This window comes from Jaculus jaculus, chromosome 1 (genome assembly GCF_020740685.1).
Source record: "Jaculus jaculus isolate mJacJac1 chromosome 1, mJacJac1.mat.Y.cur, whole genome shotgun sequence".
Lineage (NCBI taxonomy): Eukaryota > Metazoa > Chordata > Mammalia > Rodentia > Dipodidae > Jaculus > Jaculus jaculus.
In genome coordinates this window covers 314524147-314549037 of record NC_059102.1, presented here as the reverse complement: position 1 = coordinate 314549037, position 24891 = coordinate 314524147, and the positions used below count along the sequence as shown (strand labels likewise).

General features: G+C 42.5%; 1 protein-coding gene and 1 non-coding gene across 2 annotated transcripts in view; one reads left to right on the top strand and one right to left on the bottom strand.

The window, feature by feature from the left end:
• Positions 1–1616: 1616 nt before the first annotated feature.
• On the bottom strand, positions 1617–1723 carry LOC123458131. The gene has a single exon (XR_006635429.1). It is a non-coding gene; the product is annotated as a U6 spliceosomal RNA (small nuclear RNA).
• Positions 1724–8921: 7198 nt separating this feature from the next.
• The window catches only part of Atf6 (activating transcription factor 6), a 238157-nt gene continuing 222187 nt past the window's right edge, over positions 8922–24891 (top strand). The window contains exon 1 of the mRNA XM_045151444.1: positions 8922–9064. Coding sequence (XP_045007379.1) covers positions 9013–9064 — 52 coding nt within the window. The 5' untranslated portion in view covers positions 8922–9012. The remainder of the gene's footprint in view (positions 9065–24891) is intronic.

Below are 24891 nucleotides of genomic sequence, written 5' to 3'. Positions count from 1 at the left end.
AAATAGAAAAAACAATCCAGAAATTCATTTGGAATCACAAAAATCCTCAAATATCTAAAATAATACTGAGCAACAAAAAAGAGGCTGGTGGTATCACCATACCTGATTTTAACCTATACTACAGAGCCATAGTAACAAAAACAGCATGGTACTGGCACAAAAACAGACATGTAGATCAGTGGAACAGAATAGAGGACCCAGATGTAAGCCCAAGTAGCTATAGCCACCTGATATTCGATAAAAATGCCAAAAATACTCATTGGAGAAGAGACAGCCTCTTCAGCAAATGGTGTTTTGAAAACTGGATAAATATCTGCAGAAGGATGAAAATAGATTCTTCTCTCTCGCCATGCACAAGAATTAAGTCCAAATGGATTAAAGACCTTAACATCAGACCAGAAACTTTGAAACTGCTAGAGGAAAAAGTAGGGGAAACCCTTCAACATATTGGTCTTGGCAAAGACTTTCTGAATACAACCCCAATTGCTCAGGCAATAAAACCACAGATTAACCACTGGGACCTAATGAAATTACAAAGATTTTGCACCGCAAAGGACACAGTGAAAAAAGCAAAGAGGCAACCTACAGAATGGGAAAAAATCTTCGCCAGCTATATATCTGATAGAGGATTAATATCTAGGATATACAAAGATCTCAAAAAGTTAAATAAGAAGGAATCAAACAAGCCAATCAAAAAATGGGCTATGGAGCTAAATAGAGAGTTCTCAAAGGAAGAAATACGAATGGCATATAAGCACCTAAAAAAATGTTCTACGTCACTAGTCATCAGGGAAATGCAGATTAAAACTACATTGAGATTCCATCTCACTCCTGTCAGATTGGCCACCATCATGAAAACAAATGATCATAAATGTTGGCGGGGATGTGGAAAAAAAGGAACCCTTCTGCACTGCTGGTGGGAATGCAATCTGGTCCAGCCATTGTGGAAAACAGTGTGGAGGTTCCTAAAACAGCTAGAGATTGATCTACCATATGACCCAGCTATAGCGCTCCTAGGCATATATCCAAAGGACTCATCTCATTTCCTTAGAAGTACATGCTCAACCATGTTTATTGCTGCTCAATTTATAATAGCTGGGAAATGGAACCAGCCTAGATGTCCCTCAACAGATGAGTGGATAATGAAGATGTGGTACATTTATACAATGGAGTTCTACTCAGTGGTAAAGAAAAATGAAGTTATGAAATTTGCAGAAAAATGGATGGACCTGGAAAGTGTTATACTAAGTCAGGTAACCCAGGCCCAGAAAGCCAAGCGCCACATGTTCTCTCTCATATGTGGATCCTAGCTACAGATGACTGGGCTTCTGCGTGAGAATGAAAATACTTAGTAGCAGAGGCCAGTAAGTTGAAAAGGAGACATAAAGGGTGGAGAAAGGAAGGGAGGAGGCTACTTAATAGGTTGATATTGTATATATGTAATTACAATGATTGTAATGGGGAGGTAATATGATGGAGAATGGAATTTCAAACGGGAAAGTGTGGGGGTGGGGAGGGAGGGAATTACCATGGGATATATTTTATAATCATGGAAAATGTTAATAAAAATTAAATTAAAAAAAAATAAATAAATAAAGAGTTATTATTGTTTTTTTTTAAATATGGAACGCTTCACGAATTTGCGTGTCATCCTTGCGCAGGGGCCATGCTAATCTTCTCTGTATCGTTCCAATTTTAGTATATGTGCTGCCGAAGCGAGCGCAAGAGTTATTTTGTGGTGAATAGTACTAGATAAAAACTAGAAATTCAAAATATATGAATACCTAGTGTTGCATTCAGGGTCATATTGCTGGTAGAAATCACCCAACCAAGAGCAGCTTGTGGGAAAAAAGAGGTTTATTTTGGCTTACAGGCTCAAAGGGAAGCTCCATGATGGCAGGGAAAACGATGGCATGAGCAGAGTGACCAATAGCAACAGGAGAATGTGCCACACACTGGCAAGGGGAAACTGGCTACAACACCCATAAGCCCGCCCCAACAATACGCCACCTACAGCAGGTGTTAATTCCCAAATCTCCATCGGCTGGGAACCTCGCATTCCGAACACCTAAGTGTATGGGGGACACCTGAATCAAACCACCACATCTAGGTAACAGTTGGTTTTCAGAAACTTCTGAGACTTAATTGGTTGTATTTTAAAAAGATTTCTGAGCCGGGCGTGGTGGTGCACGCCTTTAATCCCAGCACTCGGGAGGTGGAGGTGGGAGGATCGCTGTGACTTCGAGGCCTTCCTGAGACTCCATAGTGAGTTCCAGGTCAGCTTGGGCTAGAGCAAGACTCTCTTGAAAAACCAAAAAAAAAAAAAAAATTTTTCAAAAATTTTTATTTATTTATTTGAGAGCAATAGACAGAGTGATAAAGAGGCAGAGAGAGAGAGAGAGCAGAGTGGGTGCGCCAGGGCCTCCAGCCACTGCAAACGAACTCCAGACGCATGCGCCCCCTTGTGTGTCTGGCTAACATGGGTCCTGGGAAATCGAGCCTCGAACCAGGGTCCTTAGGCTTCAGAGGCAAGTGCTTAACCACTAAGCCATCTCTCCAGCCCAATTTCTTTCTTTCTTTTTTTTCCAGGCACTAGGATTTTATTCAATAATTTTCTTTCTTAAGAGAGCTACTTATGCCTATGTTGTGTGACTTTTTCTGGAAAGAGGAACAAACAAACATTTATTCATCCCAGACTGAGCACCAATAGGAGCCCAAAGAAATTTTACTCAAGTCAAGCTTGGTAAATGAATGAGGTTTTGGAGGTTACTTAAAGGAGATGGGTGACTCCCCAGAAAGCCCACTCCAGCATCAGAGACCACTGGTGAAATAGTGATCCTGCAGCTCCCTGTTAAACTTGCCCTCAGCTAAGCTTGTGGGAGAGGCTTGTGCAGTATGCAGCCCTAGGGAGGCCTGCGAATCCTGTGACTTTCAGTTTGCTGTGCGTTGTAAGTTTCCTGAGGTGCCTTCTGGAGGGCATCTTTCCATTCTTGGGCAATGCCTATACAATACCCTGGATTTTTCTTGGAAATGTAAAGGCCTGCCCTAGTAAAATATTAACTAAATTAAAATGTGGTTTTGCCTGTACTATTTAAAAATCCCAATTATATGGACATTTTAATAAAACTGAGGCAGCTTGTGGCCAGAGAAATGGTCCAGTGGGTAAGAACACTTGCAGGAGGGCTGGAGTCACCTGATTTCGATTATCCCATAACCATATAAACAGTTGGCTGTGGTCACACACACCTATAACCCCAGCCCGTGGAGAGCAGAGATAGGGAGGGGCTTGCCCCCTCAAGGAAACATACAGGTGAGTGACTTTCTCCACTCTACAGAGCACACGGGGTGCACACATCTGCACACATGTGCATGTACCACACACAAAATGAAACACCACCTGAAGTAATCTACATGAAGAAATGTATTATTGGGGCTGGAGAGATGGCTTAGCAGTTAAGGTGCTTGCCTATGAACCCTAAGGACCCAGGTTTGATTCTCCAGTACCCACATAAGCCGGATGCACAAGGTGGACATGCATCTGGAGTTCTTTTGCAGTGGCTAGAAGCCCTGGCATGCCCATTCTCTCTCTCTGTCTGCCTTTCCTGAAATAAGTAAATAAATAGATAAATGAAAGTTAAGAAATGTATTAATATTTTTTATTTATTTGAGAGTGACAGAAAGAAAAAGAGGAGGGGGGGGGAGGGAAAGAATGGGCATGCCAGGGCCTCCAGCCACTGTAAATGAACTCCAGATGTATGCACTACCCTGTGCATCTGGCTTACATGGGTCCTGTGGAATCAAGCCTTGAACCAGGGTCCATAGGCTTCACAGGCAAGTGTTTAACTGCTAAGCCATCTCTCCAGCCCCTTAATAGTTTATTTTTGATTTAGGTCCCGCTCTAATCCAGGCTGACCTGGTATTCACTATGTAATCTCAGGGTGGCATTGAACTCACAGCAATCCTATCTCTGCTTCCCAAGTGCTGGACTTAAAGGTGAGTGCCACCACACCCATATGATTTCAAGGTAGGGTCTCACTCTAGTCCAGGCTGACCTGGAACTCACTATGTAGTCTCAGTGTGGCCTCAAACTCACGGGGATCCACTTACCTCTGCCTCCTGAGTGCTGAGATTAAAGGCGTGCACCACCACGCCCAGCAGGTAGGTATATTTTTTAAAGTACAAATAATAGTTTATTTGAGACATGGTCTTATGTAGCCCAGATTGACCTTTCACTTGCTATATAATTGAGGATGACCTTGAATTTATGATCCACCTGCCTCCACCTCTCAAGTGCTAGGATTATAGGTAGATGTCCAGTTTGGTAGATTTTTTTTATTTTTGGTTTTTGGAGGTAGGGTCGTATTCTAGCCCAGGCTGACCTGGAACTCACTATAAAGTCTCAGGCTGGCTTCAAACTCATGGTACTCCCCATACCTATGCTTCCTGTGTGCTGGAATTAAAGGCATGTGCCACTATGACCAGCTTATCAGATATTTTTGTAGGTACTGAGGAATCGAACCTGGGTCCTTAAGGCTTTGCCAGAAAGTGCCTTAACTGCTGAGCCATCTCTCCAGCCCAGACTGCTCCAGTCGTATAGAACTCCACCACAGCATGGCTATGCAGGCAGAGTTAGCATCTGCCTTTTCCCTCTCCCAGCCCTTCCTTAGGTCTGCAGCAAGAAGACCTGGATGGCAGGCGCTCCACTGTTGCCTCCATTTACTCTTTTTTAGGTAAGTGCCTTGAACTGCCTTAGCCATCTTCCCAGGCCCTCCTTTTTTTAAAAAAATAATAATTTGTGTATGAGAGAATGGTTGTACCAGGGCCTCCAGCCCCTGCAAATGAACTCCAGATATATGTGCTACCATGTGCATCTGGCTTATGTGGGTTCTGGGGAATTGAACCTGGGTCCTTAGGCTTCATAGGCAAGTGCCTTAAATGCTAAGCCATCTCTAGCCCTTCTTATTTATTTGAGAGAGAGACAGACAGACAGATTGAGATAATGGGTGTGCCAGGTTCTCTAGCCACTGCAAACAAATTCCAGATACTTGCAACACCATGTGCATCTGGCTTTATATAGGTACTGGGGAATTGAACCTGGGTCCTTTGGCTTTGCCAGCAAGCACCTTAATCCCTAAGCCATCTCACCAGACCCCTCTTTTTTTGATTCAAGGTCTCATGTAGCCCAGGCTGGCCTCAAACTTAATACATAGTGGAGCATGGCTTTGAATCTTGATCCTCCTGTCTCCTGAGTGCTGGAATTAAAGGTGTGTGCCATGCCTGGTTTCTTTATGTAAAAGCTTAGCAGGAGCTGGGTGTGGTGGTGCATGTCTTTAATCCAGTTGAATTCGAGGCCACCCTGAGACTAATTCCAGGTCAGCATGGGCTAGAGCAAGACCCTTGAAAAACCAGTAAAGAAAAAAATTAGCAGCAATAGTGGCGTCTGCCAGGAGGTGGAGGTAGAATCAAAAGCTCAAGGAGATTGAGAGGTTGGCTCACAGCTGCAAGCCTGCCAGCCTGAATTCAATTTCCAAGCACCCACTTAAAGTTGGACACATTGGCCCATAAACCTGATCCCAACAGGCCTGCAGTGATGGGAGGTGGAGCCAGGAGAATTGAAGCTCACAGGGCCAGGCTCACAGCTGCAAAAGGAGAGAGCCATCTTAAGATGGAAGGAGAGGACAAATACCCCAAAATTGTCCTGTGACCTCACACACACAGCCGTACACACATTGAAAAAATACTGAGGATATTGAGGTCAGTCTAGATTAGAGGAGACTCTCAGAAACCTAGAACAGGGCCATTTTCTTCCTGGGTCCATGCTACCACTAACTGGAAAGTTTTAAATGCTTTACTTTGGAAGGGGTAGATCATCCTTTTCTTCTTTATAGAAATAAAAAGGAATCATTTTAAAATCTTTAATTTAGGAATGATGATTTAGGACAGTTGGGTTTACACATTTATTGAAACCACCCCAATGATTTCTGAGCATTATTACGGCACAGGGGAGACAGTGCCGCATAGAAGCCAGTGTGTGCTAACCACTCTGCCGTCACTCCTGGAAAGTGAGCAGGTCTTTGTTGCTTTTTTCCACAAAGGTATCAGTGTTCTTCTGAGAAAGTTGTAAAGGCATTTACATCAGCTTTAACTCATTCTTATATAAAATGGGATAACGTGAGGATCTTTGTTATATAGCCTAAAACTTCACTACCCAGTAGTGGTTTTCCCCTCTAGAACTGCACTGTGTTGCTCCCCATGTACCCATCACTTAGCACTTAATGTGGATTACCTTATTCTCCCTTTACAGGTGAGACTGAAGCCTAGAAAGATTGTCACTTCTCTAAAGTTATCTTGTTAGCAAATGGCTGAACCTTGGTTAATACCAAGACTGAGTCCAAAATATGAATTTTAACCTTTAAGCCCTAAAGATATCATACTCAAATGTTGATTTGATTATAAAATCTGATAGTACTAATGTGATGCATTTTATTTATTTATTTATTTTAATGTGATGCGATTTTAACTAAGTTGTAAATACACTATTCATGCTCCTCATTAATACCCATTTATAAGTTACCCCTAGAGTACAAATTGAGGCCCCTATGTGCCAGCTGGGTCCTTAGGCTTTGCAGGCAAGCGCCTTAACTGCTAAACCATCTCTTCAGCCCATTGCATTGTTTTATTATCTTGACAAATCCATTCTCATAATGACCTTGGAGGCCAGGTTTGGATTCAGAATGCTCTAATTTTTTTTCTCAATTTTTATTAACATTTTCCATGATTATAAAAAGTATCCCATGGTAACATCCCCCCTCCCCCACTTTCCCCTTTGAAATTCCATTGTCCATCATATCCCCTTCCCATCTCAATCAGTCTCTCTTTTATTTTGATGTCATGATCTTTTCCTCCTCTTATGATGGTCTTGTGTAGGTAGTGTTAGGCACCATGAGGTCATGGATATCCAGGCCATTTTATGTCTGGAGGGAGCACGTTGTAAGGAGCCCTACCCTTCCTTTGGCTTTTTTTTTTTTTTAATATTTGACTTATTTGCAAGCAGTGGGGTGGGAGAGAAAGAATGGGGCACACCAGGTCCTCCACCACTGCAAATAAACTCCAGATGCATGCTCCACCTTGTGCATCTGGCTTATGTAGGTCCAGACGCATGCTCCACCTTGTGCATCTGGCTTATGTAGGTACTGAGGAATCGAACCTGGGTCTTTAAGGCTTTGCCAGAAAGTGCCTTAACTGCTGAGCCATCTCTTCAGCCCAGACTGCTCCAGTCTTATAGAACTCCACCACAGCATGGCTATGCAGGCAGAGTTAGCACCTGCCTTTTCCCTCTCCCAGCCCTTCCTTAGGTCTGCAGCAAGAAGACCTGGATGGCAGGCGCTCCACTGTTGCCTCCATTTACTCTTTTTTAGGTAGGCTCTTGCTCTAGCCCAGGCTGACCTGGAATTTATCTTGTAGTCTCAGGGTGACCTCGAACTCACGGTGATTCTCCAACCTCTGCCTCCCTAGTGCTGGGATTAAAGGCATGAGCCACCATGCCCGCCCCGCTTCAGCTTACTCTTAGGTCAGAGGTTTGAGGGAGTTCTGGAGGTAGAATTGAAGCCATTTGAAGTTCAGTCATGATTGTCTTTCAAGAGACGAAGGTTTCTGTTAGATAGAGCAAACTGACTTTATTTTTATGTGAACTTTTAAATGTACAGCTGACCCAGAATAAGAGTGTTATAAATTTGACCTTAAATAAAAATCGATTATTCTGATGACCGAAAGAATCAGATTTAATGTGCGCAAACTTCAAGACCTGGCTTTGATCCCAGCGTTTTCCTGCATGGTGAAATCAGTAGTAACATCCAGCCACGAGGATTCCCGAGGATTCTGGGAAACTCTTGTTTTGTTCTTAACCATGGGAAAGATTCACTGGGTCCTAGAGGGATCCGTGTTATCTCACCACAGCGTCTTTCAAATATTGGCTGCTGAAATTGAGTAACATTACTAAGTAGGATTCTCGAAATTATTTCTCAAATTCAATTCGTATTTTCAGATGGAATTCCCAACCAGTGTGATTTTCTTTTAAATAAAATCCGGAGCTTGAATTTTAGTAATAAAACGACTGACAATTTATTGCAGGTAAAGGGTAGGCAGGCTCATTCGAACTTTTTTTTTTTAATATTTTTTTTATTTGAGAGAGAGAGAATGAGAAGAAGACGTGCCAGGGCCTCCAGTCATGCAAACGGACTCTTTCAGAAGCATGCGACCCCTTGTGCATTCTGGTTTACGTGGGTCCTGGGGAGTCGAACCTAGGTCCTTATGCTTCGCAGTCAAGCACCTTAACCGCTGAGCCCTCCCTCCAGCCCCTTGTTAGAACTTTTATTACTAGGTTTAAAAATTCATCCTTAGGAGATAAGTGTGAGTATGGGGAGCTTATCTTATCTTACATATCTGCTTAAAAAAATTTTTTTTGAGGTTGGCTTACTAGCCCAGGCTGACCTGAAACTCACTATGTAGTCTCAGGGTGGCCTCGAACTCACGGTGATCCTCTTACCTCTGCCTCCCGAGTGCCAGGATTAAAGGCGTGCACCACCACGCCCGGCTTAGTCTCATTCTGTTGTGAGATCTCTATCTACTTCAAAATGCTAAGACTAACCAGGCACTAACTACTCTGTTTCATTTTTTATTATAAAATTTTGTTTAAACAAAGCGGTGTGTGTGTTCCCTCCCCCGAAAACAAAACAAAACAAAACAAAACAAAAAACCTAGCGTACTAGAAAGTGCTGAAAACTCAAAAAGGAAATATTTACTCAGAGATCCGTTTGGCTGACTAGCTGACGTTTCCTTGGCTGGTTTCCACAAGAGCCTAGTGCTGTTGAAATAGATTGTCTTCATTCGGCCACCGTCCTTCAGCGTTACGGGGTATTTTGTCCGCTCGCCGCCGCCGTCCCAGATACTACTCACTGAGTTCCCTGGCAGACTGGGCTTGTTTCGGGAGAGCCGGCAGGTGTGGTCGGCACCATGGAGTCGCCTTTTAGTCCGGGACTTTCTCTCAGAGCAGAAGAAGATTGGGGTGAGTGCGATCTGTGAACGTACCAGGGTGGCTCCGGGCTGTGACCCTGGGTTTCTTCTCTTTTCCGCGCACTGCCGGTGACAGGTGTGGACGAGCTTCCCCTGCGGAGCGAGACCCATCGGTGCTGGCTCTGAAGAGACCGACAGAACCGCCGGGCTCCGGTCCAGGCCCCAGCCAGGGTACCGTGCGGTCTTAATTGGAATTGCCGTGGTTTTTCGGTTTATTCCCGGGGCGAAGCACCCGGTGATCTGAATGTGGGACAGGACGGCGGTGGCCTCGGAAACGGCCGCAGGCTGTTTTCTCCGGCCGTGGGGTGTGGGCGGTGATCACAGTGGAATCTGTGCACGTCCACGCGCGCGTGCTATGGTAAGAGAATGTGGATGAAATAGGGGGAAAAAAATCCCCCATCTCTTCCGCTTCCATTACTGGTTTAAGGCTAATGTTCATATTGGCAGAGAAGCAAAACACACAAGCACCCGACCTCGTGTGCCTGATCAATCAGCTCTAGCACTTACAAACTGATGCAATCCTGGTTGCTGGCCAGACACAGCTGTGGATCTTCTCGCAAAGGGTGGCTTGCTTGCTTGCTTTGGTGTTCAGGAAAGATGGAATGGACTGTAGTTGGGAATGACAGCCGAGAAACTGCCACCCAAGTGTTTAGAGGAAGCTTTTATTCCCCTTTTTATTACGGTACGTAACACTAATATTCTCTTCGGTTCCAGTATGAATTGCGGGGGGGGGGGGATTCTGCAAGTATCTGAAAGGGTACTGTAGTGAGACTAATCATTCACCAACTTTGGAGTTTGGGGCAACCCCCTAGTGGCATTTTTCTCTTTTGAATCATCAACATTCCACTTCAGAATAAGTGGACTCTTAAATCTACTTGCTGAACATCCTTATTCAATTCTCCATTGGCAGATAGTCTCTAAAATTATAATCCATGAGGAGTTTATTTGAACTTCTGAGTCGATTTCCTGTTTCTGGAAAAACTTGAGACTTTTCCCCAAGTTAATTTTTCCAAGCCAAATATATTAGTCTTTTATTAAGTACTTTATTTTTGTCAGGGCAAGCACTTCACACACAATATTTCATCTTGTCTTCACAACACTCTAATGAGGTACTGTTATTTTACTGAGGAGGAAAGGGAGGCCAAGATAATTTGTGCTCAGAGGTTTAGAGCTTGTGGATGGCACAGAAGCAGGATCAGGACCAGGGTTGTCTCTATTCTGTAATGCTTCCCTAAATTATTTCTACAGGTTGGTATTCTTCTTATGCTACCTCGGTTTTCTTTAGGGTGGGGGGCAGGGGGTTCAAAATAGGGTCTTGCTGTACCAGAGGCTGACCTGGACTTCACTATATAGTCTCAGGCTGGCCTTGAACTCCCAGTGATCTTCCTCCTATTCTGCCTCCCAAGTGCTGGGATTAAAGGCGTTTGCCCTGCAACGCTCCAGTTCTAACAAGTCTTATTTCATTATGTTGGGGGTAGTTGTGATTTGTTTCTTGAGTTAGTTGATTATTATATTTTCATGCTGTTTCTTAAACTGTAACTGGGAGGTGCTTCTTGAAAGCATTGCTGCATCTTGTGCTCTGATGCCCAAGGCTGCACTTTCCTGACATGTAGTAGTCTTAACAGTGTTGAACAGAACTTTCAGTTCTTTGAAGTTGGTTGACTGACTCTTATTTCTCAGGTATCCTGCCTCTCCCTGAAGCTCTTTGTGATTGTATTCCAGGTTTCCCTTTTCAAACTGCTAACAATCTTTTCTTGGTTTAATACTTGGTTGTGTTCCTCCGGTGTCCAGTAGGTAGATTTTAATTTTTGGAAGTTACTCTTTTGCATTTTCAGGTGTTTCCTCATGTACTTGATGTTTTATAAATATTTATGTACTTATTTGAGAGGGTGGGGGGGCATGTGCCATCTTGTGCATGTGGCTTACATGGATACTGGGAGATTGAACCTGACTCTTTAGGCTATGCAGGCAAGCGCTTTAACCACTAAGCCATCTCTCCAGCCTGTACTTAGTGTTTTAAAATAGTATGTTTTTCATGTCTTTTTTTTTTGTGACTCTGATTTCAGCTGGGATTGCCTGCATGGTGGGGGGGAGATTATTAACTGAAGCATGGGTGGTATACTAGTTAGTGGCTAAGCCACTACTGCTCCCCCTCTCTCAGGAGCCCTTAATTGACAGTGACTCCAGGGTGGCCTTCAACTTTCACCAATCTTTTTTTTTTTTTAAATTTATTTATTTATTTATTTGAGAGCGACAGACACAGAGAGAAAGACAGGTAGAGGGAGAGAGAGAGAATGGGCGCGCCAGGGCTTCCAGCCTCTGCAAACGAACTCCAGATGCGTGCGCCCCCTTGTGCATCTGGCTAACGTGGGACCTGGGGAACCGAGCCTCGAACCGGGGTCCTTAGGCTTCACAGGCAAGCGCTTAACCGCTAAGCCATCTCTCCAGCCCTCACCAATCTTTTTGCCTCTGCCTCCTGAATTATATTTATTACAGCATTTGATCTTTTCTAAAGTATAGTTTTTTCCTTACAGGATCATTGAGCAGTTAGTGACTATAAGTGCTGTACTTCCCACGCCCTACAGCTTGCTCTATTGGTGACTTGTGTTACAGCTGAGGAGCTAGTATTGGTACTTTTTGTTGTTGCTGTTATTTTTGGAGACAGGGTCTCTTTATGCAGCCCTAGCTGATCTGGAGCTCACTATGTAACTCACGCTGGCCTTGAACTCTCAGTCCTCATACTTCAGCCACTGGAGGCTGAGATTATCGGCATGAGCCACCATTCCTGACTTGATAAATTATTACTAAGTAAATAGTAAACCTTAATATTAGAATTAAAAAAATATATTTTTAAACTTTATCCATTCATTTATTTGAGAGACAGAAAGAAGCAGATAGAGATAATGGGTGCTCCAGGGCCTCCAGCCACTGCAGATGAACATCAATTGTCTGCACCACCTTGTGCATGTTTATCTGGGTCCTGGAGAATTGAACCTGGGTCCTTAGGCTTTGCAGGCAAGTGCATTAAATGCAGAGCCATCTCTCCAGCCCAATATAAGGATTTTGAGAAATGTATAATGACATATATTCATCATTACAATATCCTACAGAGTGTGATAGTTTATTTTCCCTAAACTTTCTCTATTCCATTTATTCATCCCTCCTTCCCTCTTTCTTAGTTTCCTTCATCTCATAACCACTTGTCTTTTCATAGTCCTTACAGTTTTGCATTTTACTGCATGTTGTAGAGTTGGAACCATACAGCATGTAGCCTTTTCAAAGTGGCTTCTTCACTTAGCAGTGTGCATTTAAAGTCCCTCCACATCTTTTTATGGCTTGATGACTTCTTTTTAGCTTCGAATAGTGTCAGATGGTGTGGATGTTCCGTAGTCTGCTCAGGCTGCCATAACAGTCATCCCAGACAGCATGATTGAAGCCACAGAATTTCGTTTCTCACGGTTCTGAAGGCTGGAAGTTCAAGATCTGGATGCCTGTATGCTCAGGTTTTGATGATGACTGTTGGCTTGCAGATGACTGCCTTTTTTGCTGTGCCCTCACATGGTACTGAAAGAAAGAGAAGCAAGCATCACAGTCTTGTGAGATTATGGCTATACCATTATGGTATAATTTAACCTTAATTACTGTTTTAGTCAGGTTCACATTACTGGTAGAAATCACCCAACCAAGCGCAGCTTGTGGAAAAAAGAGTTTTATTTTGGCTTATGGGCTTGAGGGGCAGCCCCATGATGGCAGGGGAAAACCTTGGCAAGAGCAGAGGTTGGACATTGCCCCCTGGCCAACATAAGGTGGACAATAGCAACAGGAGAGTGTGCCAAACGCTGGCATGGGGAAACTGGCTGTAACATCCATAAGCCCGCCCCCAAAAATACACTGCCTCCAGGAAGCATTAATTCCCAAATTTTCATCGACTGGGAACCTAGCATTCAGAACTCCTAAGCTTATGGGGGATACCTGAATCAAACTGCCACAATTATTTTCTCAAGCTTTGTCTCTGGTTAGTACTGTATTGGGGGTTAGAGCTTCAGTATTTGAATTTTGAGAGGACACAGTTTAGTTGATAGTTCAGTTTGTGTATCCATTTACCTATTGAATCATTTCTTGGTTGCTTCTGAAGTTGGGTGTTGATATACAGAGCTGCTATGAGCATGTGAGGTTTTTTTTTTGTTTGTTTGTTTAGAATTTTAAAAAATACTTTTGTTTATTTACAAGCAGAGAGAGATGGGGAAGAGAGACAGATAGAATGAATGGCTTCCACTCACTGCCAACAAAGTCCAGATGCATGTACCACCTTGTGCACCTGGCATCTGTGTGAGGTTTTTGTGTGGACATAAATTTATAGATCCATTGGGTAGATACAAAGGAGCATGGCTGTTAGATCATATGCTGAGTGTGTTTTGGTTTTTAAGAAACTGTCGATCTGTCTTCCACAATGGTTATATCATTTTGCTTCTCCACCAGTAATAAATGCATGCTCCTGTCTTTCTAGCATTTGGTTTTGCAGTGTTTTGGAGTTTAACTACTATAATAGGTGTGCATTGATATGTTGTTTTAATTTGCAATTTCCTTTCCTTTTCTTTTTTTTAAGTTTTTCTAGGTGGGGTCTTGCTCTAGCCCAGGCTGACCTGGAATTCACTATGTACAGGGTGGCCTTGAACTGATGGCAGTCTTACCTCTGCCTTGGAGGGCTGGGATTAAAGGCCACTAGGGCAAATTAGCAATTTTCTGATGACACGATGTCCCCGTATGTTTTTCTTATGCTCATTTGCTGACTTACACCTTTTCCCCTTCTCACCTCCTTGCTTGCATTTGTACAAAAGCCACTTTTTTTTAAGCCACATCAGAGAGATGTACTAAGATGAGAAACTTCCTGCTACTGTGGTTTCTTTTATGTCTTTAGTCTCTTCCTTGAAGTTTCCCTTCCTCTTCTTACACTACCCCAAACCTGGTGCTTCCCTGATGACCACCCTTTCCCTAAAGCCCTGCTGAGGGTGGCTTGATTCTCTTAAGTCCCTTTCACCATAGTGCCTGTGAAGGCAGCATGTCTTCCTCGTCCTTCCCTGATTCTTCCAGATCATTCTCCTTTCCTCCACCCTACAAATATCTGTGTAAATAGTAGTTTATCACAATATGCCATTTTCTGCCTTTTCTGTTGTGGCGATATGGTGATTCTATTGTCATTTTTGCTCACTTTTTGAAAAGGTTATTCTCTAGCTTTCTACTGCTTTCTCTAGCATTACTGCTGCATGATTCTTTGATAGTTCAATAGCTTGAGAGAAGATCCTTCAAATACACTCATTTCCTGGATCTCCTCTCTGCCAGTGATCCTGTTTTTTAAAATTAATTTTATTTATATTTATTTATTTGACAAAGAGAAAGGAAGGAGGGGAGGGAACACTCAGGGCCTCCAGCTGCTGCAAATGAAATCCAGACTCATGCACCACTGAGCACTGGAGAATCAAACCTGGGTCCTTTGGCTTTGCAGGCAAATGCCTTAACTGCTAAGCCATCCCTCTAGCCCCATCCTGTGTTTTTAAAAAAGTATTTTATTTTTATTTATTTATTTGACAGAGAGGGAGGGACGGAGGGAGAGACAGAGAGAGAATGGGTGTGCCAGGGCCTCCAGCCACTGCAAATGAACCCAGATGCATGCGCCCCCTTGTGCATCTGGCTAAGGTGGGTCCTGAGGAATTGAACTTAGGTCCTTTGGCTTTGCAGGCAAGTGCCTTAACCACTAAGATATCCCTCCAGCCCCCCCTTTTTTTGGAGGTAGGGTCTCACTCTAGTCCAGGCTGACCTGGAACTCACTCTGTAGTCTCAGGCTGGCCTCAAACTCACAGACATCCTTCAACCTCTGTCTCCTTAGTGCTGGGGTTAAAAGCATGTGGCACCATGCCTGGCTGTATTTTTTTCCCCACCCTAATTTAGCCATTACTCCCCTGATCATAACCTGAGGGTTTCTACTTCCAATAACATAATCTCAAACATTCCACTTTGCCACCGTCTGCTATTTTGTTAGACCTTCCTTGCCCTGTTTGCTTTGAGACAAGTTCTTGCTATGTCTCAAATTTTGGATCCTCCTGCCTCAGCTTCCTGAGTGCTGACATTGCTGGCATGCATTGCTATACCCAGCAATTCACTTCTTTTCGTAGTCCAGTGACAACAGCCCTTTACTTTTTGTAAGACTCCCCTTAATCTTTTCTTTCTTCTCCATTCCCTCAGGTCATCACTTCCCCTTACTAGGTTTAAATCCTTCCCTTAAGATCCTTGTCCATCTATTTTCCTTTTGCTTCCTACAACATTATTTCCTGCATTTCTGTCAGCAAATAAACATGTAGTCACATTTCCTATTTTGAGTAAAAAATATAGCAGTAGGAGGACCGCTCTGTGTTTGAGGCTACCCTGAGACTAAATAGTGAAGTCCAGGTCAGCCTAGGCTATAGTGAGATGCTACCTCAAAAAACAAACAAAAATTACGGCTGGACAGATGGCTTAACGTTTAAGCACTTACCTGTGAAGCCTAAGGACCCTGGTTTGAGGCTGGATTCCCCAGGACCCACATTAGCCAGATGCACAAGGGGCGCTTACATCTGGAGTTAGTTTGCAGTGGCTAGAAGCCCTGGCGTGCCCATTTTCTCTCTCTCTGTCTGCCTCTTTCTCTCTCTCGTCACTCTCAAATAAATAAATAAAAATGAACAAAATTTTTTTAAAAAAAGTGGCACAAGCTTCTGGTGTTCATTTGTAGTGGCAAGAGGCAAGAGGCCCTGGCACCAACCCCAAACACACACTCGAATAAAAATGTTAAAAAAAATATGTGAAAAAAAGCCGGGCGTGGTGTTGCATGCCTTTAATCCCAGCACTCCACTCAGGAGGATTCCCATGAGTTCAAGGCTACTCTGAGTGAATTCCAGGTCTGCCTGAGCTACCTTAAAAAACAAAACAAAAGCCAAAACCTTTATTAACTGTTACTTCCCCTCTTACTATCACATTTCTCTTCTGTATTTTACAGAAGACTTCTTTAAAAGCTCATGTTCCCTGACTCCAGTTTCTCTTCTCTCATGTCTCTTGAACCTGCTTTAGGAAGATTCTTCTACTCCATTGAAACTGCTGCTTCTAAGGTTACCACTGGTTTCTACTTTGCTAAGCCCAGTGGCCATTTTTCATTGTACTAAACTTATAAGGGGCAAAAACATAAATTGTCATAGTGGAGGTGAAGTGAAAAAGCCTCCTGAGAAGGCTAAAAAAATAGCTTATTGGGCTGGAGAGATGGCTTAGCGGTTAAGCGCTTGCCTGTGAAGCCTAAGGACCCCGGTTCGAGGCTCGGTTCCCAGGTCCCACGTTAGCCAGATGCACAAGGGGGCGCACGCGTCTAGAGCTCGTTTGCAGAGGCTGGAAGCCCTGGTGCACCCATTCTCTCTCTCTCCCTCTACCTGTCTTGCTCTCTGTGTCTGTCGATCTCAAACAAATAAATAAAAATTTAAAAAATAGCTTATAGGCATATTTTAATTACCACACTAAATTGCCATATTTTATTTACCATTGAGGGAAACCTAAATGGTAGTATGGGATTGGTGGAAGGGATATAGGATGAGGCAGTAGATTGTAATTTCTCTCTCTCTCTCTCTCTTCCTCTGTATTATCTATCTATCTATCTATTTTTGGTTTTTTGTTATAGGGTCTCGCTCTAGCCCAGGCTGACCTGGAATTCACTATGTACTCTCAAGCTGGCCCTGAACTCATAGTGATCCTCCTCTGCTTCCTTAGTGCTAGGATTAAAGGCATGCACCACCAAGCCTGGCGATTTTAATACTTTAATGACCAGTTTCTCATGGAGTCTTCTGGAATTTTTTTAAATTTTTATTCTTTGGTTTTTCGAGGTGGGGTCTTACTCTAGCTCATGCTGACTTGGAATTCACTATGTAGTCTCAGGGTGGCCTTGAACTCACCGTGATCCTCCTACCTCTGCCTCCTGAGTGCTGGGATTAAAGGCATGTGCCACCATGCCCTGCTTGGAATATTTTATAAATATAAAAGTATATTTATCAGCTTACCTTCAGTATTTTTTAAAAAGATTTTGTTTTTATTTATTAGAGTCAGAGAGAAAGGGAGAGAGTGAAAATGGGCACACTAGGGGTTCCAGCCTTTGCAAACGAACTCCAGATGCATTGCCACAATGTGGGACATGGAGAATTGAACCTGGGTCCTTAGGCTTCGCAGGCATGTGCCTTAACTGCTAAGCTATCTCTCTAGGCCCCTTAGTATTTTTTTTTTTTTTTTTGAGTTAGGGTCTCTCTCTGGTTCAGGCTGACCTAGAATTAACTGTTTAGCCTCAGGGTAGCCTCAACTCAGGGAGATCCACCTAACTCTGTCTGGGATTAAAGATACCACACCCCGGCTTCCCTCAGTATTTTAGTTTGTTTGTTTATTTTAATTAGTTTATTTGAGAGCAACAGACAGAGCGAGAAAGAGGCAGAGAGAGAGACAGAGAGTGGGTGTGCCAGGGCCTCCAGCCACTGCAAACGAACTCCAGATGCGTGCGCCCCCTTTTGCATCTGGCTAACGTGGGTCCTGGGGAGTTAAGCCTTGAAGTGGGGTCCTTAGGCTTCACAGGCAAGCGCTTAACCACTAAGCCATCTCTCCAGCCCCCTCAGTATTTTTTTTTAACCAAAGAAAAGTTGAAAGATTAGTACATGGTAGCCTATATTTTCGTTATCTAGATGTACCAACTGCCTTATTTTGTATCTCAGTATTACTCATACTTTCCTCTTCTTTTTCTTTTTTTTCAAGGTAGGGTCTCCCTGTAACCCAGGCTTACCTGAAATTCACCATGTAGTCTCAGGCTGGCCTGTAACTCACAGTGATCCTCCTACCTTTGCCTCCTGAGTACTGGGATTAAAGGCATGTGTCACCACAACCAGCCTAATTTTGGTTACATTTTTTATTTTTTTTTGTCTTGGTTCCCCTCCTCTTTTACCATCTGAAACTAAAACAGATAATATCAAACTCTTAAATTCTCTATCTGCCCTCCCCTTCCTTTCCTTCTTGTTTTTCTTCCTCCCTCCCTTTCTCCCTGTCTCTTCCTTGAGGCAGGGTCTCACTCTACCCTAAGCTTCCTAGAACTTTGTAGCCCAGGTGGGCCTAGAACTCATGGTGATCCTTCTACTTCAGTCTCTTGACTGCTGAAGTACAGGTTTCAGTCACCACATCTGGCTACATCATGTATTTATTAAGAAAAAGGAATATTTATTTATTTGTTTTAATTTTTATTAACATTTTCCATGATTATAAAATATATCCCATGGTAATTCCCTCCCTCCCCACCCCCACACTTTCCCATTTGAAATTCCATTCTCCATCATATTACCTCCCCATTACAATCATTGTAATTACATATATACAATATCAACCTATTAAGTATCCTCCTCCCTTCCGTTCTCTACCCTTTATGTCTCCTTTTTAACTTACTGGCCTCTGCTACTAAGTATTTTCATTCTCACGCAGAATCCCAGTCATCTGTACCTAGGATCCACATATGAGAGAGAACATGTGGCGCTTGGCTTTCTGGGCCTGGGTTACCTCACTTAGTATAATACTTTCCAGGTCTATCCATTTTTCTGCAAATTTCATAACTTCATTTTTCTTTACCGCTGAGTAGAACTCCATTGTATAAATGTGCCACATCTTCATTATCTACTCATCAGTTGAGGGACATCTAGGCTGGTTCCATTTCCCAGCTATTATAAATTGAGCAGCAATAAACATGGTTGAGCACGTACTTCTAAGGAAATGAGATGAGTCCTTTGGATATATGCCTAGGAGTGCTATAGCTGGGTCATATGGTAGATCAATCTCTAGCTGTTTTAGGAACCTCCACACTGTTTTCCACAATGGCTGGACCAGATTGCATTCCCACCAGCAGTGCAGAAGGGTTCCTTTTTTTCCACATCCCCGCCAACATTTATGATCATTTGTTTTCATGATGGTGGCCAATCTGACAGGAGTGAGATGGAATCTCAATGTAGTTTTAATCTGCATTTCCCTGATGACTAGTGACGTAGAACATTTTTTTAGATGCTTATATGCCATTCGTATTTCTTCCTTTGAGAACTCTCTATTTAGCTCCATAGCCCATTTTTTGATTGGCTTGTTTGATTCCTTATTATTTAACTTTTTGAGTTCTTTGTATATCCTAGATATTAACCCTCTATCAGATATATAGCTGGCGAAGATTTTTTCCCATTCTGTAGGTTGCCTCTTTGCTTTTTTCACTGTGTCCTTTGCGGTGCAAAATTTTTGTAATTTCATGAGGTCCCAGTGGTTAATCTGTGGTTTTATTGCCTGCGCAATTGGGGTTGTATTCAGAAAGTCTTTGCCAAGACCAATGTGTTGAAGGGTTTCCCCTACTTTTTCCTCTAGCAGTTTCAGAGTTTCCGGTCTGATGTTAAGGTCTTTAATCCATTTGGACTTAATTCTTGTGCATGGCGAGAGAGAAGAATCTATTTTTCATCTTTCTGCAGATATATATCCAGTTTTCAAAACACCTTTTGCTGAAGAGGCTGTCTCTTCTTCAATGAGTATTTTTGGCATTTTTATCGAATATCAGGTGGCTATAGCTACTTGGGCTTACATCTGGGTCCTCTATTCTGTTCCACTGATTTACATGTCTGTTTTTGTGCCAGTACCATGCTGTTTTTGTTACTATGGCTCTGTAGTATAGGTTAAAATCAGGTATGGTGATACCACCAGCCTCTTTTTTTGTTGCTCAGTATTATTTTAGATATTCGAGGTTTTTTGTGATTCCAAACGAATTTTTGGATTGTTTTTTCTATTTCTATGAAGAAAGCCTTTGGAATTTTGATAGGGATTGCATTAAATGTGTAGATTGCTTTAGGTAAGGTTGCCATTTTCACAATATTGATTCTTCCAATCCAGGAACTCGGGATGTTTCTCCACTTTCTAGTGTCTTCTGCAATTTCTCGCGTGAGTGTTTTAAAGTTCTCATTGTATAGATTCTTTACTTCCTTGGTTAGGTTTATTCCAAGGTACTTTATTTTTTTGATGCAATTGTGAATGGGAGTGATTGTCTGATTTCATCCTCTGTGTGTTTGTTGTTAGCGTATATGAAGGCTACTGATTTCTGTGTATTTACTTTGTATCCTGCTACATTGCTGTAGGTTTTGATCAGCTCTAACAGCTTGCTAGTAGAGTCTTTAGGGTCCTTTATGTATAGAATCGTGTCATCTGCAAATAATGATAACTTGATTTCTTCCTTTCCAATTTGTATCCCTTTTATGTGTGTCTCTTGCCTTATTGCTATGGCTAAGACTTCCAGAACTATATTAAATAAAAGTGGGGACAGTGGACACCCTTGTCTTGTTCCTGATTTTAGTGGAAAAGCTTCCAGTTTTTCCCCATTTAGTAATATGTTGGCTGTAGGTTTGTCATAAATAGCCTTTATTATATTGAGATATGTTCCTTCTATTCCCAGTCTCTGTAGGACTTTTATCATGAAGGGATGTGGGATTTTGTCAAATGCTTTCTCTGCGTCTAATGAGATGATCATGTGATTTTTGTCCTTCAACCCGTTTATGTAATGTATTACATTTACAGATTTGCGTATGTTGGACCATCCCTGCATCTCTGGGATAAAGCCTACTTGGTCAGGGTGAATGATCTTTTTGATATACTCTTGTATTCTGTTTACCAATATTTTGTTGAGAATTTTTGCATCTATGTTCATGAGGGAGATTGGTCTGTAATTTTCTTTTCTTTTTTGTTCTATCTTTGCCTGGTTTTGGTGTCAGGGTGATGCTGGCCTCATAGAAGGAGTTTGGTAGAATTCCTTCTTTTTCTATTTCCTGGAAAAGCTTAAGAAGCAATGGTGTTAGCTCTTCCTTAAAAGTCTGGTAAAATTCAGGAGTGAATCCATCCAGGCCTGGGCTTTTTTTAGTTGGGAGATTATTAATAACTGTTCGGATCTCCATGTTTGTTATAGGTCTATTTAAGTGATTAATCTCATTTTGATTTAATTTAGGTAGGTCATATAGATCAAGGAAATCATCCATTTCTTTCAGATTTTCATACTTTGTGGAGGATATGCTTTTATAGTATGTCCCTATGATTTTTTGAATTTCTCTGGAATCTGTTGTGATGTTACCTTGTTCATCTCTGATTTTATTAACTTGTGTCTCTTCTCTCTTTCTTTTGGTCAGATTTGCTAAGGGTTTATCAATCTTGTTTATCCTTTCAAGGAACCAACTCTTTGTTTCATTAATTCTTTGGATTGTTCTTTTTGTTTCTATTTCATTAATTTCTGCCCTAATCTTTATTATTTCTTCCCGTCTACTGATGTTTGGTTTGCCTTGTTCTTCTTTTTCCAAGGCTTTAAGGCGAAGCATTAAGTCGTTTACTTGCGACCTTTCTAATTTCTTAATATAGGCACTCAAGGCTATAAATTTACCTCTTAGAACTGCCTTCATTGTGTCCCAGAGATTTTGGTATGTTGTGTTCTCTTTATCATTTGACTCTATAAATTTTTTGATTTCCTTTTTGATTTCTTCATTGACCCACTCATCATTTAGTAGTGTATTGTTTAGCTTCCATGATTTTGTGTATGCTCTATAGCCTTTCTTGCTACTGATTTGTAGTTTAATTCCATTGTGGTCAGATAGAATGCCAGGAATTATTTCAATTTTCCTGAATTTGTTAAGATTTGCTTTGTGTCCTAATATATGGTCTATTTTAGAGAATGTTCCATGTGCTGCTGAAAAGAATGTATATTCTGCAGCCTTTGGATGAAATGTCCTGTATATATCTTGTTAAGTCCATTCCTTCTATGACCTCATTTAGTCCAGATGCCTCTCTGTTTATTCTTTCCCAGGATGACCTGTCAATTGATGAGAGTGGGGTGTTAAAGTCACCCACCACCACTGTGTTTGGTGTTATCTGTGACCTTAGTTCTAATAGTGTTTGTTTGACGAATTTGAGAGCCCCCATGTTAGGTGCATATATGTTTAGGATTGTAATGTCCTCCTGTTGGAGTGTGCCCTTAATCAATATAAAGTGACCTTCCTTATCTTTCTTGACTAACGTCGGACTAAAGTCTACCCTGTCTGATATTAGGATAGCAACCCCTGCTTGTTTTCTAGGCCCATTTGCTTGAAACACCATTTTCCAACCTTTCACCCTAAGATAATGTCTATCCTTTGTAGAAAGGTGAGTTTCTTGGAGACAACAAATTGTAGGATCCTGCTTTTAACCCAGTCTGCAAATCTATGTCTTTTCGTTGGGGCATTGAGGCCATTGGTATTAAGAGATATTATTGAAAGGTGTGTACTTGTGTTTGCCATTTTTTTTTAAATGTTTTTTGTTCATTATTTATTTATTTATTTGAGAGCAACAGACACAGAGAGAAAGACAGATAGAGGGAGAGAGAGAATGGGCGCGCCAGGGCTTCCAGCCTCTGCAAACGAACTCCAGACGTGTGCGCCCCCTTGTGCATCTGGCTAACGTGGGACCTGGGGAACCGAGCCTCGAACCGGGGTCCTTAGGCTTCACAGGCAAGCGCTTAACTGCTAAGCCATCTCTCCAGCCCTGTGTTTGCCATTTTTGTGTGTGTGTGTGTGTGTTTCTGGTTCTAACTGCGCTCTCTTCTGTTAACTAGTATTTGAGTATTGTTTGTTTTTTCTAGGTTCCTTATATGTGTGCTTTTCCTTTTCTTCAGCATGGAGGGTTCTATGAAGTATTTTCTGTAGAGCTGGTTTTGTCTTCAAATACTTCTTTAACGTGCTTTTGTCATGGAATGTCTTTATTTCTCCATCTATTTGAATGGATAACTTTGCAGGATAAAGTAACCTTGGTTGACAGTTGTTATCTTTCAGAACTTGGAATATATCACTCCAAGCCCTTCTGGCTTTAAAAGTTTGTGTTGAATAATCTGCTGTAATCCTGATGGGCTTGCTTTTGTAGGTAACTTGATTTTTCTCTCTAACTGCTTTCAATATTTTTTCTTTTGTGTGTGTGTTTGGAAGTTTGATTATAATATGGCGAGGAGAGGTTCTTTCTGGGTTTTGTCTGGCTGGGGTTCTAAAGGCTTCCTGTATCTACATTGGCACCTCTTTCCCAATTTGGGGGAAATTTTCTTCTATGATTTTGTTGAAGACGCCTACTATGCCTCTGGAGTGGAGTTCTTCTCCTTCTACTATGCCCTGAATTCTTATATTGGATCTTTTCATAGTGTCCCGAATATCTTGAAATTCCCACTCATACTTTTCTATAAGTTTTCCTTTCTCTTTGTTGGACTGCATTAGGTCTGCCACCTGGTCTTCTAGCTTAGATATTCTGTCCTCTCCCTCATCCATCCTACTGGTGAGATTTTCTACAGAGTTTTTTATTTCATTAACTGTGTTCTTCATTGCTAGTAATTCTGACTGGTTTTTCTTTATTTTTTCTATTTCCTTATTTATGTCTTGTCTTGCCTTCTTTATTTCATTAAATTGGTGTCCTGCATCTTCTTTGATTCCTTTGATTTCCTCTTTGATTTCTTCTTTGATTGTTTTGGTGTGTTCTTTGACCTCTTTGAACATATTTATAATTATTCTTTTAAACTCTTTCTCAGGCATTTCCTCTAACTCTTTTTCACGGGAGGACATTTCTGATGCATTAATACTTTTAGGTGGATTTATATTGTCTTGCTTTTTAGTGTTTCTTGTGTTATAATGTATATATTTTTGCATCTTGGATTAAGTTAATGCTTGGATTTTCTAGCTAGCTGTGTATTCTTAGCTGTATCAATTGATTTGATGTAATATATTTTCAGGGCAGGACCTTAAGGTGTTACGTGTGGCTCTTGAGACTCTCAGAGTATCTACAAAGATGTTCTTAGGGATTGAGTTTCCCTGCTATAGGAGTATTCAAGCAGGCTGAGTGGAATAAAATACAGGTAGATTCTAAAATTTAACTAAACACTGTACACATTCAATCAAAAACAGCCCCGAGTATGTATGCAAGAGTAGTTATTATAACGACCAGATCCTCTATCAACAAAGAGGTTAAGATTTCTGGTCTGTTGAGGGATCCAAGTCAGCTTGACACCAAGTGAGACCCTTCCCTGGTGCAATCCCAGTTACCTTGGATGATTTTGGTCTCAGTCAAGTTGCTGCCTGGGTCGTCGGGCTGCTGTTCTGATTTCTGGAGCTGGGCACTTGCTTTTCCTGCGGGGCAAACCAAGCCGCTGCTGCTGCCTCTGCTGCTGCTGTATCTGCCACTGCTGGAGCCACCACTGCTGCTGAAGCTGCTGCTGCTGTGTCCACTGCTGCTGCTCCCCCTGAAGCTGCTGCTGCCGAGTCTGCCACTTCTGCCACTCCTGGGTCTGCTGCTGCTGGGGCCGCTGTTACCGGTGCTGGAGCCGCTGATGTTGCTGCCGAACTCTGCTCCTGCTTGGGTCCCGTTGTCAGCCCAAGTTGGCGTGGCCGGGTCCGGGCCGCTGCTCTGTTCACCGGAGCTGGGCTCAGGCGGTGGGGGAGGGGAATGAGCCGCAGCTGCTCTGGTTCTTGCTGCTCCAAGCGTTCTTCTACCTCGCGGTCTGCTCCTCTGCTGCTCGCTGCCGCTCTCCCCTCACGTTTCCCGAGTTGCGGAGAGCATGGTGTGAGGGAAAGCTCCCGCACCTGGCTTTTCCTGTGGCTGGAGCCAAGTCTGGCGGTTTTCTGGTGCGCTGTTGCCGCGGCGGTTGGCCGAGCTGCCGGAGCCGCTTTTCCCACCTGTGCAGCTCTGGATGCTCTGGAACTCTTCTACTTCTCCGCT